The sequence below is a fragment of the Epinephelus fuscoguttatus genome, linkage group LG4, assembly GCF_011397635.1.
Source record: "Epinephelus fuscoguttatus linkage group LG4, E.fuscoguttatus.final_Chr_v1".
NCBI classification, from domain to species: domain Eukaryota; kingdom Metazoa; phylum Chordata; class Actinopteri; order Perciformes; family Serranidae; genus Epinephelus; species Epinephelus fuscoguttatus.
Window position 1 is genome coordinate 31,942,667 of NC_064755.1, and position 19,076 is coordinate 31,961,742.

General features: G+C 43.1%; 1 protein-coding gene across 2 annotated transcripts in view; it reads right to left on the bottom strand.

The window, feature by feature from the left end:
- The window catches only part of prickle1a (prickle homolog 1a), a 34,052-nt gene that overhangs the window by 1,591 nt on the left and 13,385 nt on the right, over positions 1-19,076 (bottom strand). The window contains exons 1-7 of one of the 2 annotated variants that reach the window (XM_049574810.1): positions 14,589-14,826; positions 7,649-7,852; positions 5,127-5,240; positions 3,621-3,758; positions 2,021-2,224; positions 1,609-1,795; positions 3-872 (exon numbers count right to left, since the gene is read on the bottom strand). In XM_049574810.1, coding sequence (XP_049430767.1) covers positions 3-872; positions 1,609-1,795; positions 2,021-2,224; positions 3,621-3,758; positions 5,127-5,240; positions 7,649-7,837 — 1,702 coding nt within the window. In that variant the 5' untranslated portion in view covers positions 7,838-7,852; positions 14,589-14,826. Of the gene's footprint in view, positions 1-2; positions 873-1,608; positions 1,796-2,020; positions 2,225-3,620; positions 3,759-5,126; positions 5,241-7,648; positions 7,853-14,588; positions 14,827-19,076 lie in introns of those variants that run through there. The other variant, XM_049574809.1, reaches the window with a different exon arrangement.

Below are 19,076 nucleotides of genomic sequence, written 5' to 3' on the forward strand. Positions count from 1 at the left end.
ACCAGTAATATTGGAGAGTGCCAGAGAGTCCATAGAGTCTCGGACACTCTGATCGGTCTTCTTGAACTCGTCCGTAATGCACTCCAAAGAGTCATTATACCATTGTGGCTCCTCCCCCTGGAAGCCTCCTTCAGCCCCATGATCCAGCTCCAACTCCTGGATCTTTCTGCTGCTCGCCGGACCTGGGTGGCTACCATAGGCTGAGTCCCCTAGCCCATCCTGTGACTGGGCCCAATACATGTCAGCCTGGTACTTCTTACTGGCCAGGCTCCCCCTTCCTCCTCCACCACTGCTGCCAGCTTTTGATGACTCCTGCTTTGACTTTGCATCCTTTTCAGCGATCCAGAAATCCGTGGGTCTGGAGTCATTGGCTTGCTGGAAGACCCCGTGTTCCCCAAACTTTAATAGCAGCTGAGTCATGTAGTCTTCATGCTCGGCCCACTCCTCCTCCTGGTCCTCAGGTGCCTCGGTCTCATCACCACGTTCCCTCCAGAAGTGCTCATCGGACAAGTTCATGTGGGCAAGCTTATTGGTCAAGGTGTCATCTGCGTTTCCACTGAAGCCAGGGAACTTGTAGTTGACAGAAGGTGAGAAGAGGAGCGATTGTCGGCACTGGTCGGCTGAGCGACTGCTCTTGCCCATGCGCACACTGCGGCGGGATTCACGTGAGCGTGCTGACTGGAAGGCAGAGTCGGAGGAGTCCGATGCATGCACGTCTTCCCCGACACTGCAGGCCTTGGAGCAGTAAATGCGGCCCTGGTGTGGCAGGAAGGGGCAGCCCAGTAGAGAGCTCTTACACTGGGCACAGCTGAAGCAGCTCTCAGTGGCGTGCCAGTGGAGCCCATCATAGGTCATCTGAGCATGATCAACACCTGGAAAACAGGAAATGTTAAGGTGGTTAGCGATACTGCTCTGAAGGCTAGAGATTCATGACAGGTGTTTTAAGCCCCTTTCACACATGCACTGAAAACTTGAAATTACCTTAACATTACCCAGAGGAACTGTATGTGAGAAGGAAAATATCCAAATCAGTTGTACATTAAACAGATTTTTCCTTCCAGCTCCCTAGTACAAAGTCTGTGTAATGTCCGATTAAGTCCATGTGTGAATAGAGCAGAGAATTTGCAGCAAACAAGTGGGCACGTTGATGACATTTCTATCATGAAGCTCATGCAAACCAGACAGAAAAAACACCTGAGGGTGAAGAAGGAGGGTGATTTGTTTGAAGACGGCAATGAAAATGTTGAGCTGGAGAGACGAAGAGATTCAGGAACTTTTGTTGGTAAGGGTCAAAGCCAAAATCGTCAGACAAATTGAAGTAATGGCAAGAGACTCTTTTTCATGATCAAATTATGAACTGGCTATGTGACTGCAGCATAATCCATGTCATATCCTGCCTCTTGCATCTATCCAGGCGCCACCTCATGCCTAAGCCAAATGGAGCATTCCCAGTAGGTGAGAACGCTTCTGGCACAGACAACCTCCTGTTGTGTGCAACATGTGTGAAAGAGAAACTCTGGAAAATGTCCAGACCTGATTCTCTGGACATTGTCTGGAGTTCACATGGGAAAACAGCATTATTCTAACCCTAGAAAATAATCTTCTTACCAATGTGTTCTCCACAGGCCTCACAGTACTCTGCATAGAGAGACTCAAAGCAGCCACAACAGTATGGTCTGCCGTCCTTCATGATGTAGCGCTGGCCCCCCAGGATTGTCTCACATTCGAAGCAGGCAAAGTGCTTCATGTGCCAGTGGCGCCCCTCTGCCTCTGTGCACTCATCAGCAAAGATAATCTGCAGACATAGAAGTAGACTGGATAAGATAAAACTGCCAGCTCTTGCCTTCCTGGCTGTCATCAGTCTGTATATTCATGTTGGATTTATTCAAGACAGTGGAGAAATAAATTAGATTTTACTGCTATCCCAGAGTTATTCTGAAAGGCCATAAACTTCAGACTCTGGATGTTTTTCCTTCACTACACTGTTTTCTCTCAGTATTTCAGTTTTTGTGGTTTTTACCTCGTCGCAGGCTGAGCAGCGTGGTTTGAGTAGCTCAGCATGGTGCCTTCCACAGTGGATCTTTCCATCATGGTAGAAGTAGATCAAATCCACCAGCAGTTCGCTGCATGTGGAGCAGGCAAAGCAAGCGGGGTGCCAGCACAGCCCAGGGCCCGCCCTTGAGGAAAACACTGCCATTTCTCCGCCATTGATGTTTTCACCACACTGTAATATGCAGACATGATCACATGGTTGATTATAACATCCTGTAATGGCTGTAGTTCTGAAATATTCTGTGATAAAACAATCTGATCCCTACATAGGTGGTTACATCTATCACACAACTGCAAGGACATATCTTTTGCCTCAAGCCCTTAGGTGCTCTCCGTAACACAAAGCCTAGCCCATAGAAACAAGCATCGTAATGAGGGGGTAATTATGTGTTTCATCTCTGTGTGCCTGTCAATCAGGTTGGCCTAAACACAGTTCCAGGTGGCCAATATGTTTTTCTTTCCTGACGATCATATGAGGACTTATTTTCTAATCACCTACAGTGCTCTACAAGCGAATTTTAAGCAAACTTTTAACATGTTGCTAATGCATAATTTGAATTCAGTGCATTTCGTTCAACTGGTTTGGGGCAAAAAACTAAGATACGTAAAGTGTAATTTCGTCAGCAGTTGACGGTATAGGCTATGCTTCATGCATGGTTGTAATCCCCAGTAAACAAGCTAGAAGAAGGAGAGATAAAAAAAATTGGAAACAAGACAAGTCCCCTTGGCCATCTAACCCATCTACGAGAGCAAAATGGAGAGATGTCTTGGGCATTGGGCAAGTTTTAAATATTCTTTCATGTCAGCTAGTATTGGCCATGTTTCTGCTATTTGGTTATGTTTTGGGAACATCCAAGAAGACTGAGAAAGCAGAAACAGATCCTCAGTCATGGCAGTTAAATGTTTGCTACATCAGAACCTGGCAAAGGCCTTTCCATGGCCCATTTAGCATATCAGCTCTTTTTCGACAAAGGCAAAAGCCACCGCAAACAAGTTTAAAAACAATTTTGCACAACTGAGGACGTTTTACACCATTTCTCATGCAATACTTCGAAATACTAATAAAAATGCATTCATTCAACACAGCTACTGTGAATAATATGGATAGTTAACAAGAAGAAAAAGAGAAAACATGGATATCGAGTGGGGAGCTGCATCAGTGGGACTGTTTTGACAAGGTTTATGGGGACCTTCTTACAGCTCAATGATCACTGTAAATACTAAGTGAAACACTGTCATGAGCCACTCCAACCACTCAGCAGTAAGGTCTGCATGGCTGCAAATCCAGCTTGTGTTTAGGGATCTCTTAAATAGCATGACACTGAGATCTTTATTTCAGCTTTCTCTCTGGGTTCCAGCTAAAACTGGATTCAGATTAGCCGAATACCAAATACATGAGATGTACGAAGAACCGGCTGCAAGTCCTTTTTCAATAGTGAAAAAGGCTTTTGGGGTTTTGAAAGAATATTGATTTGGATCTTGTCTTCAAAACATCATACCCCCACTAATCTCCCAGTGCTGTCCATGTTTACAGTTGGAAATGATTGATGCAAGACAGGAGAACTTACATGCTCACAAATGCTGTTCAGGAGATTGCGTGGCAGCAGTTTCACTGTGCCTCTTCCCAGTGCTTCCTTCTTCCTCTGAACACTGAACATAAGTAGCTCCTTCTTCTCCTCCTCACTGAGGGACTGGCAGTAACGCACCTGGGCAGGAAAGTGATAAGTTATGGATACGAAGTAGAGAAATTTCACAATCACGCACGTTTGCATTATAGAGTGTATGATAAAGATGGACGACATGACAGCTCCACAAAAGTGAAGTCAAAACATCTGGATGGACCCTAGTGGCTGGCTGCGTTATAGGTCAACCCTGCCCCCTCCATGTTAGCGAATGGGACATGGGCCAAACTAAAATATCAAAGTCTTTCTTCTTTTTTTTTTACGTAGTTCTTATTGCGCTAATGTATGTTCAAACGTTTGTCTGACATGTTTGGTTTTAATAGTTATTTGGTGCTATAAAAAGGGGGTGTGATGTCAGGATTGACAGCTATGCATGCCAATTGGTGTTCTTGTGATAAATGGTGCTGTCCAAGATTGGTCCAATGGGTGTATTGGGGGAACTTGACTCCACCAAGATCACTACTGTACAGGCTCTGGCTCCAAATGGCGTCACCAGCACAAGATGGCATCAGCCGTATCTGGTATATTTTGGCTTCATTTTTATTAAGTGGGCAGAAGTGGAGATGTGTCATCCATCTTTGTACAGTCTATGGTTTACATCAGTGAATGGCATTCCTTCTTTTAAAGGTCTGCTATTGAAAAAAACTGCAATGTTTCAGGTTACCTTTTTATATTACACCCTTGAAGGAACCCATTGCAAGACTGTTGGCCACTAATAAAGGTTATAAACTTAAGTATGAGAGAGGGCAGAGTGCATACCACAGCATGCTGAACAAAGGCAACTCTTGACCCCAGCTTGCCCTTCCTACACCCCCTACATATCTCCACCCACAGCCATGATTGAGAACATCATTTTTACAACAAGCCTTTTTGATGTTTCCCGAAGCCTTAACAAGAGGGAAAGCAGACGTTTACACAAACAAGGCCTGTGTTTAGAGTGAAATCAAGAGGCCGGGCAACAAAGGAAGAGAGACAGCCAAGTCGAACTGTGGTGCCACTGCGGTGGTGGCATCACATAAAGCCTCTTTCAACCAGCATCCCTCTCTCCTGCTGAGCAGTCCTCGTAAAAACCACTGCTATGACAGGAATCCTGCTGGTGGGGGCTCCCGGCAAACATCATAAAATCATCAAGTCAAAAGTCACATTGTGCCCACACTGCATGTCTACAAGATTGTGGAACAAAAATCCCCCAGTGTGATGTCAACGTGAATGCCAAGGGCTCACATTAGCGGGATGGCATGGAGATGGTGAGGCTGTTAACGCTGTGGGTTTAGCGGGCAACAACAGATTTGGTTACTCAAACAAAATGGGGAGTAAATCTTTAAATGGGAGAGCTTGCTGGAGCGGGTTTTATGATACTTGCATTTACGCACACACACAAAATATTCTCACCTCATTATCATGCGGTGGAAGCTGGTAGAGGAGCTGCTTGATTCTAAACTTCTCTCCCGGACTGTTCACGTAGGGGATTTTATCCTCGGGCAGACAGGAGAAATATAACTGGACCTGGAGAAATGATAGCATGGAGTAAAGACATCAGGCACAGGAACACAGTCTGACTCAAAGCCAATTTCAAGAGCTTCAGGGCTTTGTGACACTGCTGAAAAACATTTAAAAAAAAAATAAAATACATTCCTGATTATAAGGCTGAAAACTTTTTTTGTGGTTCAATGAATCACCACACAAGACAAATAAAACCAATTCCAAATGATATATTTTCAAGAATGCCTGGTCATCAATCTGAATATATAGCTGTTTATTGTTTCCCTGAGAAGTTTTTGAAACCCCAATATTCATCCATGGAATTGCAGCAATATATTATTGTTATGATCCTGGACAGAGGAGCGTATTCATGAACACAAACTCTTTCCCAAGGAACCAGAGACCTGACACATTAATTTGGGATGAGACACATTCTGGGACAGCTCTGTGTAAAATGTATGGAAGACTGACTTTGTGGAATCAAAGTGTTTACTTGAGTTTTTGCAAACTCCCAAATCAGCTTTATTTCTACAGGCAGACACAGAGCGTGGATGCTCTTTGATGATGGCGCTGGAGGAATCATTTTCTTCATAAATCCGTGCTAAACAAGTCAGAGCAGGTCAACAGGTCAAATCAGTTTAAGGGTTGTGTTTTTCAGTCATATGTTTGTCTCTATAGGGACAGGACAAAGCAGCCTGTCGCTGTGGCACTTTGACCCTTGGGGCTGACCACTGAAAACTAAACTTTATGAGGGAGGGGCTATTACAGCCGGCCAGATAAAGAGTTGGGATGTGCTTGTCTTGTGTGTTGGGGAGGGCTTCCTGCAGCTTTGACCGTCTAAAGGGGGGGAAACAGCAATTTACCCTGACAATCACCCTAACGTTTGCCCCCCACCATAAATTATGCACATTTTCATGCTGCTATTACCCCTCATCCAGCTCCCTAGGGGCTGGGGAACAGTCAGCTAACACCCAGACCCTATGTGTGTCTTCACTGTAATGATGACCCATAATACATGGCCCATTGAGGGCAATGGCTGCAGTAAAGGCATTACAGTTGACCCATGCATTTCTCAAACAAAAGGCCCAGCATGTTTGGGACTTAAGCTTCTCTGTTGCTGTGAACCCATCTCTCCTTGCCCATCTCCCCCTCATTGCTTCCATGTGTGTTGTTTAACAAGGGAAGCGGGATGGAGAGGAGGGAAACACAGAGAGAAATGAGGAGAGAGGAAAGAGGGGAAAACGCAGCCGATTTGGGAAAAGTGCCACATCACACTGGCTGCCCCGCGGACACATCTAACAGCCCTGCTTGTGTTTGTGGAGGAGAAGGCTCGTTAAAAGACGGCCCCCTTGATTCCCGATACCGCCAGCAGCAGTAGGCTCGACCCACCAAGTCCTCCTCTTAACAGATCTCTGATAATCACAAGCAGACTTCTGCCGTACCGCAGTTTGTAAATAAAACTACGCACATCCTGCCTGTAAGTGGCTGCCTGCTAGAGCCTGACAAGTCTGTCTCAGACAAAGGGGACAAAGCAAAAGTCTTATGAAATATGTTGTCTGTCCCATAGGTGTCATCATCCAGTTGGTATGTCATTCAGTAATGTGCTGAGCAGCTTTTATCTGGGCCAGCCAAATGGGCTGGAAGGGAGTTGAAATCAGGTCAGAGCTGTTTTTACTCTCTGTCAGGAGGATTCACAATTATTCACCATGGTAAGGATTTGTGAAACAATAAAATAGGTACCAGAACTGAAGAGAACAATATAATTTTCTTCAATTAAATTAATGAACAAAAGCAATAAAAAATGACCCTGAGGGTCAAAACACAGCAGCATTTCAGAAAACACAACAACATTTCAGAAAACAGAGCATTTCGGAAAACAGAACAATATTGAGACATGACTTTTCAGAAAACGCATTTTATAAAACACCACAACATTTCGCTGTGTTTTGTTAAATGTTATGTGTTTTTTTTAGTTGTCATGTTTTCTGAAATGTTGCCGTGTTTTCTGAAACATGTTTTGTGAAATGTGTTTTTTGAAATGTGGTGTTTTCTGACATGCTGTTGTGTTTTGTAAAATGCGTTTCACAAAATGTTGCAGTGTTTTGTTAAATGTGCTTTGTCTAACGTTGTGTTTTCTAAAATGTTTTTGTTTTTTGACCTTCACGGCCACCGTAGAAAAATAGTCCATTGTGAGAGATATTTTTCTCACCTGTTCAAGTTTTCAGAAATGTTGTGTTTCATAAAGTGTCGTGTTTTCTGAAATGTTGTGTTTTCTGGCATGTTGTTGTGTTTTGTAAAATGTGTTTTCTGAAATGCTGTTTATTTTCTTCAACATGTTTCGTCAAATGTTGTGTTTTCTAAAATGTTTTTGTGTTTTGACCCTCAGGGCCACCGTAAAAAAAAGAGTCCACTATGAGAGATATTTTGCTCACCTGTTCAGGTCTAAGGCCAGGGGGTACCCAGGCATACTCCTCCAGCGCGCAGCCTGAGTCGTCATCAGAAGTGGAGCTGCGCTGAAAGCCTGTAGTCAGCTTGCTGACTTTGTGCTCCATCATCAAGTCTCGCTGGCGTGCTCCGCCCTGGAAGCCAGCCGCCGACACTGCTGCACTCGCCAGGCTCATCAGACTCTCTTTTTACTAGACAGGCAAAGCAAAAGATGGAAGGATGGAGAGGAGGAAGGAAGAAAGAGAAATTGAGGGTGGGGACAGAAAGAAGAGGAGGAAGGATTGAAGTAGACAACAAAACAAAATGTCGGTCAACAAGCCATTACATCAACCAATCCTCGCCATCCCCACGCCATCTAATCCACTTCTCTCGTGTCAGTGCCATTCCGCTAAATGTTAACCACCGGCTGAATCACAACATCACTGTCTCTTTCATGAGGCTCACAGCCCCCCCCTCAAAGGCCCATTATGGTATCTGAGCAAGCTTTTCTTGGTTCACTTCTGGTGATGAGTCTACTTCATAAAGACACTCATAAACAGAACTATACCCTTTCACTGCTTTTGTGGTGGCAGTTAAACATGTGTCCTCCTCATGTGGTTTTGAGGATATAGAGACCATTAGGAAATTCCCAAAGCTTCATGAGGTGACGTCCGATCTCATTATAGTGACAATAACAAGCAGCTAGCTATTCATAAATACATGCTGAATTCAGAGTTGCTTATATGTACGCCCATGTTGCGCAGACCTCACATTCCTTTCCTATACTGTAAGTCAGTTTGCCAACAACTCAAAAGCAGGAACAACACCAGACGCTGGCTGCTAAATCTTTAGGTTTCACCTTATCTGTGGTGCTTAGGTCTGAATGAGTCACCATTGAGCCTACTGAGATGCTACGTCATGCTTTGTCCCGAGAGGGGCCACCACATGGGATCTGATGCTGGCTTGATCAGTTGAGCCTGAGGTCTGTATAAACACAGGCCTGGCCTTAAGAGAGGGCCACCATATGGGGAATGTCCACAAGTCTGGTCGCTCCCTTCATCTCCCCTTTTTTCTTTGGACTGTTTGTTTTCCAACCTGCTGCAGTGAGTGTCTCATCATCCTTTCATCTTTTAGATGGACACAACAATGGCAGACAGGTGAGGTAGCAGAGAGAGATGAACAGAGGGGCACTTGGATGGATGGGGTCGACTGATACTCGGTTGGACACTGACAATGCAGCAGAGGGAGAGGACTAGAGCGAGGAGATCAAAGGCTGGTACAGTGTTGATCTATGTGTGTGGTGGTGGCCAGAGTCACTAATGGTTTTCTCTGCAGCCGCAACTATGCAGACATGACTGTACTACAGTAGCAGGGTTTCCAAAGGATCCTTAAAAAGTCTTAAAAAGCAGTGATATCAATAATTAGGCCTTAACTGGTATTAAAACGTCTGGTGTTAAAGTCTTAAAAATGTTAGGTACCCTGGTACCCTTGATGACACACAGACATACTCAACTATTCAACCAAGATTTTGTGGGCAACAAGGCAACAAGGTTTGGTGCATTTTATGCAAGAAGTTTTTCAAACTGGTCACGATGGGAATCAAAGAAATGGAATCCCATGTGCAGAGAAACACCAACTCACCAACAACATCTTGTCTCAGCCATTTTACAATAAACATTTGGACAAAATTGTCCAAATGGATGTCAGTTCATAACAACGTTAAATTCAAGACTTTTTAAGACTTTTTTAATAACATTTTATATGAAATTTGAGACCAAATCTACAATGGAAATACACATAGGAAATACACTAGTATGTACTCTTTACAAGTAAACACACTGGTGTCAGTTCAAAATTGACAGTAAGGAAAAATGACAACAGTTGGGTGAGTTTAAGTTTAATGTGTTTAATGTAAAAAGAAAAAATCTCATCACTGTCATAAATGCTATTCATTATTCTTATTCTTATTATTCTTCGGTCTGTCCCATTGTCTGTCATCAAATCTGAATTTAAGACAATTTAAGACTTTTTAAGGACCTGTAGACACCCTGTTTTCAGTCTTATATTTTGGTTATTGTAAAATTATTCTTAAATTTCATTCAGAATGACATTAATAAAGTCTTAAAAGACCTTAAATCTGACTTGCCTTAAGCTGCAGGAACCCTGAGTGGCAACAAAGATTAAAAAAAAAATAACCAGTGCATAGCTGGAAAAAATAAAACAAATAAATAATGGAATTATTGTCAAGTCAGCTTATTCAGTAACATCTGTTGAATAGCAATAGCTAACATTAGCCATAATGCTATTGGTCATAGTAGACCACTTAAGGCTGTAGCAGCAAAACCCCTTATTTTACTGAACTGAGCAAGAATGAGGAAGAACATATTATTTGTTCTTTTACTAGCTGCATAGTTTCACTTAAGGGATTAAAGATATGCATTTTGACAAATTGAGTTGAGCTGAATGATCATTAGTTACGAACCAAATCCCTCCTATAAGCCCACTTTGTTTCCTGTGCAGGACCAAGCAGAGAGGAAGATGATGAATGTGTGTCCAGTTGTGGTCATCTCTCACAGGCCAAAGGCTCTGGCTGAGATCAAATGGGAACCCAGCCAGCCAGCGTCCAGCAGCCTGGCCCTTACACCACCACCACCCCCCAAAGCCTCTACCCCCTATGGCCGGCAAGGGCACCGAGGGCCGCGGAGAGACAGCTGAGAAAACCAGACACACTCGAGTGCGGCCTTTGAACACCAATGTGACAGTAAAGGGGCCTGAAAATCTGCGCTCTCTCCTGGAATGATATATATGCCTGGCTGTCCCTGGGAGTGTGCGGCTCCTATGCATACATGAAGAGGGAATGCACACATTTATACTGGAGCTAACACTGACGATGGCGTGCAGATATATAGACACAGGCTACTATAGGCTAAACTGGTCCACACACACACTCACAGCAGCATAAACACCCTGTCAGAGTCAGCTGTATGCTCATGTACCCTGCTTCTTGTTCAGTGACAACTCTTTCTGAGATAGTGGCACAGCAGACTCCCCTGAGGATGATTAAGTGCTGCACACCCCGCACGCCAAGCCAGGCGACTACTGGCTATTCATATCAACTCATCTTCCTCAAGGACAAGTCATCCCTGTGGCCTCGCTGCTGCCAACGACTGGCACGCCTTCCTTGAGCCTGCCCAAAGGCTATCAGGGTTAAGTGTGATGGATTGTGGCGGCAGTAGATTCATGGGCTTTTTTTGGAATTTGTGCCTGCATTATACCACAAAGTGTCAAGTCAGGCGGATTGGCTTATGACACGTCCCATTAAAACGCCTCTGATGTCCTGAACAATGGTGTCTTTGTGGAGGAATCCACTGAAAGCTTGTTCCATCAAGAGCCTGTTTATCTCGATGCAAGTCTTTTTTTTTCCTCCTGAAGATGTGGTGTGTTATCTCCTTATACATGACAGTTAAAGCCCTCAAACCCAGATAACCTGTCTTCAGATGAGAGAGGAGGGGGGAGGGGGGGGGCAGCAAGAAGACACTCTCTTGTTCTGTTCGCATCTATTGACTTGCAAATGAGACCAAAATAACCTGCAAAAATGTGGCCTTGTTTGAGAGCAGCTTGGGTTTCACATGGGAGATGGCTAACTATAGGCAGGTTCAGTCAGGAGCCCGGAGAGACTCCGACTTCACAGCCTCGCATTTTATCAGGCACAGACTCACTCATGCGCTACATTTGTTAGAAAGATGTTTGCTTTCACATGTTGGCCAAGTCTCCGCAAGGATGTCTCACACAGCCAAACCTGACTCACAGGAATGTCAGGGTTGAACTTAAGCCAGGCCCGCAAAGAGGAATAAAGGATGTACACAGCTCGATGTGAGCGCCTTTCTCATATAACCACATCTGCCTGCATATTAATTTTTCCTTTGAGTGTCATGCACTTCATTTCCTCCGACCCTGCCTAGAACACTTCCTTAACTTTTTAAAGGACAGAAGCACTGAGCCAACTAACTTAACCATACTGACTTACCAACCATGGGTGGATTATGAGACCATGAGCCACTGGGCACACTCATGTTGTGTCTCTTTGTGGTTGTTTTGCCCCATGTTGTAGTTATTTTGTGTCTCTTTGAGCTCATTTTGTGCTTTTTTGGGTTGCTTAACCCCTTTTTATGTTCATTTTCTGTCTCTTTGTAGCCTTCCCTGTCTCTTTGAGGTCATTTTGTTTTTTTATTTTTAATATTGTGTCTTTTTTGGCTGTTTTATGACTCTTTGTAATCATTTGGTGTCTCTTTGTGGTTGTTTTGCCCAATTTTATAGTTATTTTGTGTCTCTTTGAGATCATTTTGAGGTCATTTTGTGGTTGTTTGACCCCTTTTAATAGTTATTTTATGTCTCTTTGTAGCTGCTTTGTGTCTCTTTGTGGTTGTTTGCCCTATTTGTAGCTATTTTGTGTCTCTTTGAGGTCATTTTGTGTCGTTTTTTGGTTGTTTGATGCCTTTTTATAGTTATTTTTTGTCTCTTTAACATAATTCTTGTGTTTTTTTTGGTAATACCGTGTCTTCATAATCACTGTGTGTCATGTTGGTTGTTTTGCTCCATTTTGTAGATATTTTGTGTCTCCTTGACGTCATTTTGTGGGGGGGGGGTTCTGCAATATAGTGCCTTTTTTGGTCATTTTATGTCTCTTTGCTATCATTTTGTGTCTCTTTGATGTCATTTTGTGTTTTTTTTTTGTTACATTGTGTCTTTTTTAGTTGTTTTATGTGTCTTTGTCATCATTTTCTGTCTTTTTGTGGTTGTTTTGCCCCATTTTGTAGTTGTTTTGTGTCTCTTTGCAGGTCCTTTACATCTCTTTGTGGTCTTTTTGAGTCTCTTCCTGGTCAGTACGTTTTAATTTGAGTGACATTTTGCAGGTGAGGGTCAGGAGGGCCTCTGACACATCGGCCCCTGGGCCCGTGCCCAGTAGTTGCGTTCAGTAACCCATTCATGTTTCATGTTGTTAACTCACTGACTCATCACTTGTGCTGGCTTTTTAAGTTTCTCTCCCAACAAGGGCTGTATGGTTTGTGAGCTCACTTCTTCATCTCCCCCTCCTCACTGCTCCACTCCCCCTTCCCTGCCCTCCTCCCACACTTGCCAGACCCCTGCAGTCCTGAATGTTTAACAGCCTCTCGCTCTTTTGTAAAGGTGCTTGTTAACATGGCTTTGGGAGCTGCAGGCCTGCATATCTGACTGATCTGCCCACAGAGGGGCCAGAGGGTTGCGGGGGTGCTATGAGACTGAGGCTGAAACAGGGTGACTGACATGTATGAAAATGTTAATGTGTCTTGTTCCACAAAAGAGATGAAATGTAAGTCATGGCAGGTGAAAGAGGCAAGCTGGAACACTTTGAATGGTTTTTGGTGAATGAAAAGTTTGACACATCCCACAAGATATTTAGAGTGAATGAAGGTGCCTGTGTTCTAGAAAGAAAGGGCACAATGACTCTGATAGTCTTGTTGAATTTTTACATTCAAACAAGCTTTACATACTATACTATAACTTGATTCATTAAGGAACAAAACTGTATTCACCCTTAAAAACCTACAGTGTAATGTTGTTTATCACTTTGTGGGAAACAAACCTCTCATGGGACCTCATACTGTGACTGACCAATAAATATAGCAAGTCAGTGACATTTTTAAAGAGCATTCAACAACACTTAAACCAGAGTCCCCCCAAAAATCCAGACACTGGAGTATTGCATTAACAACCCTTGAGAGAGTGCACAGGGAAAATAAGCAGCTTCTGGTCTGAATTACTGTCTATATTCCTCTAGGAAGTGGATGATGGACAAGCACACAACCCAACACAGTGCTCTCTGTCAGTTTGGACCGGCCCGACATGTTTAACTTGGCTCCTGCGAGCTCAGCAATGCAGGACAGGCTCTACTTGAAGAGAAAAACAAGATTTTCTGTTCAAAGTCTCTGCTTACTTGAGCTTTAACTCAAACAAATCTGTTTTTTATGTCAGAAGAGATACGTCTGAACTCGCTGCATATCCCTGTATGCACAAATATCTTCAAATGACAGCCTGTCAACTGTTAGCACTGTTGTTGTATCCCTTGTTGGAAAAAAAAAGTGATCCAACAAACTAACATCGTCAAACTGCAGGCCAGATCAGATTAGTTAAACAATTTGATCTTTAGGTGAACCAGCAGCCTCACGTGTAGCTAAGTAAATCAGCTTTTAAGGTTAAACTTGCAAATGAATGATCCAATAAACCAACTAACTATCATTAAATCAAGGATGCTCATTAATGGCATTTCAGTCTGCAGAAGATTTGAATCCAATCAGTTGCTTAAAGCCTGAGCCTGGCTGACAGGAGACCTAAAGAGGAGCTCCGTGTGCAGTGTTGAGGTGCTACATGGCTTGGTCAGCTCATTGAGGCCTCCTTTCAGGGAGTGTTTTTCCAAGACCAAATGGATGGGAGTGACATCCCCACAGAGATCTACACTTCGGAGACCACCTGCATGCGCTGGCCAGACTTAACTCAACACACACACGTGCTGCTGTCACATAGCAGACATCAAACACATTTATATCCCAGTAAATTCAGCTCGCTGTAGAGGGGACCTAAAATCAACTCTTTCACAGCATCTCAGTGGAGAAAAGTCTTGAAGAGAAGATGCACAGAACTTCACCTTCATGTGATGTGCTGCATGTCTTGTGAATCATGCAAAACACTGATTAATAATTAAACCACACATCCATTAAACTAAATAATCCAAGAGATTTCATGTACATGCCTTAAATTTACAAATCTGCATCAGACTCAAAAAGCTTCTACATGCTGCAATACTTAAATATCCACTCATTCAAGTAGTTTCTCTTACAGCCTCACTACAAACAAAGCACATACCTCTAAAAAAGAACATTACATCTTCAGTCATTTCCCCGCCGGTCTTACCTCAGTTTAGGCCAACTCTCCTGAGACGAGCAGGAAAAAGGATCTAATCACAACTATATCCAGTCCTAGTTTCTTCCTCAGCCTCTGGGCTCCATATCTTTATGCAAAAAATCCTCAGAGCTCTGATTCCAGGACAGAAGCAGTCAGCCTTCTCTACCAGAGCTGTCAGCACAGTAACAGCCCATATCAAAGCTCAGACTGTAAAAAGTCAGGGAGATGTCTGTCTGAGTGTGTGGGAGAGAGTGTTTGAGAGGGGTGTGTGCGTGTGCGTGTACATGGAGGAGCTCAACCAGATGGTCATCCCACCCTTGTCTCTCTCACCCACCACCACTCCTCCTCCTCCTCCGCCTCCGCCTCCTCCCTCCCTCACTCCCCCCAACCCAACCCTCCCAACCTCAGCCCGGCCCCTTAACCTCAGAGCAGCCAGTCATGGCAGGGTATGGAAGACTGAGGCGTCTCTCCTCCGCTGACCCTCCCCTTGTACTTCAAACATATGCCTCCGAATGAGAACCACCGGTAGAGCTCCAGCACACAGGAACTGCGCTTTTAAGTAGCACATCAGTGATGGCAGAGCTCGTTTTACCACACTGACCGCCCCATCTCCACAACAGCTTTCACATGACATTCTTCGTCCTCCTTCCCTATCAACGGCTCAAAGATGTGGGGAAGGTGGTGAACATTAGAGTCAGCCTTTGGTTTATCTGGTGGTTTGTCTCTCCTCTCTTGCGCACTAAAATGTCACTAAGTTACAGACAGCTGTTTGCTAACTACGGCTTTATGATTACAGAGCGATTGTCGTGTCGGGTGAACAAAAGATGCTTTATTTATCCTGCAATGAAATATTGCTTCCTAGCATCTACAACATCCTGGCCCAGCCTCACATCACCCGTCCCTCTGACTGAACATGATGTCAGCAAGTCTGAATGAGCTCAGCAATCAGACCTTTAATATGTGATTCATAGGCAGTCTTAACAAAAAATGACTTCAACCACAAAGCTGTTTTATGTTTAAAATTGTCTGAGTGAGGGTTGAAAATGTCCAACACTGTTCAGCTCAGCTTTGCAAAGTCATGCAAAATACACAGTGTAACTGTATTGTGGGAATAGTAATGTCGTCATACTATAATATAAGGTTGAAGTTGAGGTTGAGTTTACCAAAATGCTACAGAAACAAGGCTGTAGCAATGGAGCCGACACTAGAGGGTACCAAGGCCCAATCTCAATACACCCCTTACCGCGTTCACTTCTAGGGGTAGGGTGTCCCAATTCTTGGGCAAAGAATTTAAGTGTTAGGGTGACATGCTCCTCCAAACAGAGGTTAATCAAGATTTAAGAAGTGTGCTAACCATTGTATTATCTTAGTTAAATGATATTTCAAAGTACAGGTCCATTTCTTTATAAGAAGAATGACAAAAGAAATTGCTAGTACGTTGATATCTTGGTCACATTTTCCTCTGTTTGATGACATATGATGCCTGAAAATTAGCTTAAGTCCAGCAGCGAAGTTGCTGCACTTGTTACTGCTCCTCTAATATCAGTGCAGACTGGCAGGGTAGAAGCATGGTATGCTAATATTAGCCTACAGAGCACCGCTAGTGGCCTTGTGATGAAGCAGCGTTCTTTTTCTATTTGATGACTTGTTTAATTGATTAATAGCGTGAAACTTAAGTTGTCAAGCATCCTGACAACCGCAAAGAAGCTTCCCTGTAGTCCACGCACTCCAAGAAGATGGCATACGCTATGCCTAGCAACCCTCACTGCATCTGTTTACATGAACACCAGCATACCGATGAGGTATCAGGGTGTTGAAGGGTTGTCCGATATTATAGAGAAGGTTTTCAAGCACTGACCCTTGTAACTTTGTTCCAACTGGCAAGGTGGCACTCTAAAGTGGGGTTGGAGTAAAAATATGACATGGGATTAGGCCCAAATGTTTTGGGGGGCGGGGGGGGGGGGTTGTGCGTATCATGCTCATGCACAGAATGTATGCTAGCAAGCTAATGTTCTGACAGAAACTTAGCATAACATGGTGAGAAGGCAACCATTTGTGAAATTAGAATTTTACAAATACTTTGACAATAATACAGGCAATGTACACGTAAAAGCAGAACCGGTAGCAATAATAAAGACAATTTGTTAAGTTTATTGATGATTAAGATTACTTTTGCTAATGATTATTTCAGCCAACTATGTGTGGTTGGAGTTGTAGCATTGCAATTTGTTTTTACGTTGTATTTTTTATTGTAAACTGCCTGGCTGGTACAGAAACTATACAATAGTTCAAAGCTTTACCAGTTCAACTGATCCATTACTTCATTAGCCGATTGACAGAAAACAAATCTTTTCAATTCTAATAATAAGTTAATCATTTTACTGATTTTTAAGGCAGATATCACTAATTCAGTTTTATACATTGTGGTGACCTGCTGCTATTCTTTGTTTTTTTATGACAGTAAACTGAAAACCTTTGTGTGTTGGACAGTTGCTCAGACAAAACTAGCAATTTAAACATGTCAACTTGGGCTTTGGAAACTTGTATCAGGCATTTTTTAGTTGCAGACACATTTCAGTACCTTTATATCTTCATATCCAAAACATGTCTTTTGAAGCAAACCTTAGAAAACACACCAAAAGTGATCAACACTGCATGTCTCTTACAGAGCTGGCTTACCTCCAAGCCTTCTGTTTGCTTCATCATGTGCTGCTAGGACAGGAACTAAAATTATAAACGTGCTCTATAAAGCCAAATGTACATATCCACCCATCTAGTGAAACTCCCCTGGACGCAGTTGACCTCCGCCTCTCCTTCACCTCTGCAGGAATGTTAGAGCGTGCTTCTCTTCCTGTTGCCTCAGAAAACAAAAGTGACCAGTTCAGGTCAAACTGCGGACAGTTGCACCTTTTGCATCATTTCACGGTTGCTCGGTTGTAATATCAAAGCGTTACTTTCGCCCAAACAGACATGTTTTATGGAGAACAGAATTGTGAGTACGGGAAACTAAGCAGCTCTTCCTTTTCAACACAGAGTTTTGCAGCAGAGGGTTAACATACTTTAAGACTGTAAAACAAAGCAATAGAACATTTTACTGGGAAGCAAGGAATCCATTAAACAGCTACGACTGCTTTCTTTATTAACATTTAGAAGCTGTTTAATTTTGTGGAGCTGACGTCAGGATGTAATTCGGTGAACTCGAACACATGCGTGAAGAATTTACACCGTGGGGTTTTTAAGTGGGGCTTATATAAAAGGGTTCACAAAGTTCAGTGCTGCTAAAAAGCGGAAGCAGTGTATCTTAACATAGCATAGAAATGACAATCACCACATAATATTTGATTTGCATGCACAATTCTGCCAATGATCATTTAGGACACATTCACAAAATAAAAAGCTAGTTTGCCACGAAGTCCACAATATCCTTTCATCAGATCAAAGATCACGGCTGATACGTTTTACTAAATGTGGCAGAACATCATTGTCTACATACTAACTGGTGAGAAAGTTAGCATGTCATGTTTAATTAAAATATCACCCATAAAAGAGAGGAAAGAAGACTGACACTTATTCCATGTTTCACACACCTTTGCATGGCCGACAGCATGAAACTCTGCTTGCCCACACTCCTCACATTCACACCATCATGTGCTAAAATATCAGAGTGTGGGAGGTGACTGGTGACCGTCATTTCCCTGCCATTTAAATGAAAATTAATGCAACTCAGACACATCAATGCTTCTTTCAGTAAAAAGAAAGCAAGTAAACTTTTATCTAAAACAGAAAAACACGACAGATGACACACATTCTGAGAGTTTACAGACTAATATTTGGGTTCCTGCTGTAGGTGTGAGTGTGTGGCTGTGTGGACAAAGCCATTGTAGCAGCCAAGGCCAGGGAGCAGAGAGGCAGCCTTTCACAGCAAACCTCAGGCCTTTGTGCTGGTCCAAATGACTCTGCACCCTGCTCCATTAGCAATTCTTTGAGGGGAGGGACAACACAGCATCCTGCCTTTTGAGGGAACATTCATGAAATGCAAAGCTAAGATAGTTAACTAACCTGGACATAATTTGCAGACAAAACTCCACATTGTCTAAAAAAAAATGCAACTTGTTGTTAGTAGAGATAGCGTTGGCTAGTGTTTCCAAACATTTTTGTGTCAAGGACCCCTAAATTGTCACACATTAGGTAACAAACCCTCATTTGATAGATTTCACCTCAGGGACCTCCATCTAAAAAAGATTTTTGGGTGCTGGATATGACTAAGACCAGAGTGTTAAAGTTGTCACTCTTATGACTCTCATTCACAGTGGGCTCACTTCTAAAATGAATTATATAGTAAAAATAAACAATGGCCCCTTTGAACTACTTCAAGGATGAAGCTCTAGCACTGAAACAGCACAATAAATTATTATTATTTTTGTCTGGGAGTTTTGCAGACATACAAAATAATGTGGGTAAAAGTTGCATAGTCTATTCTGCAACACCAATATGAAT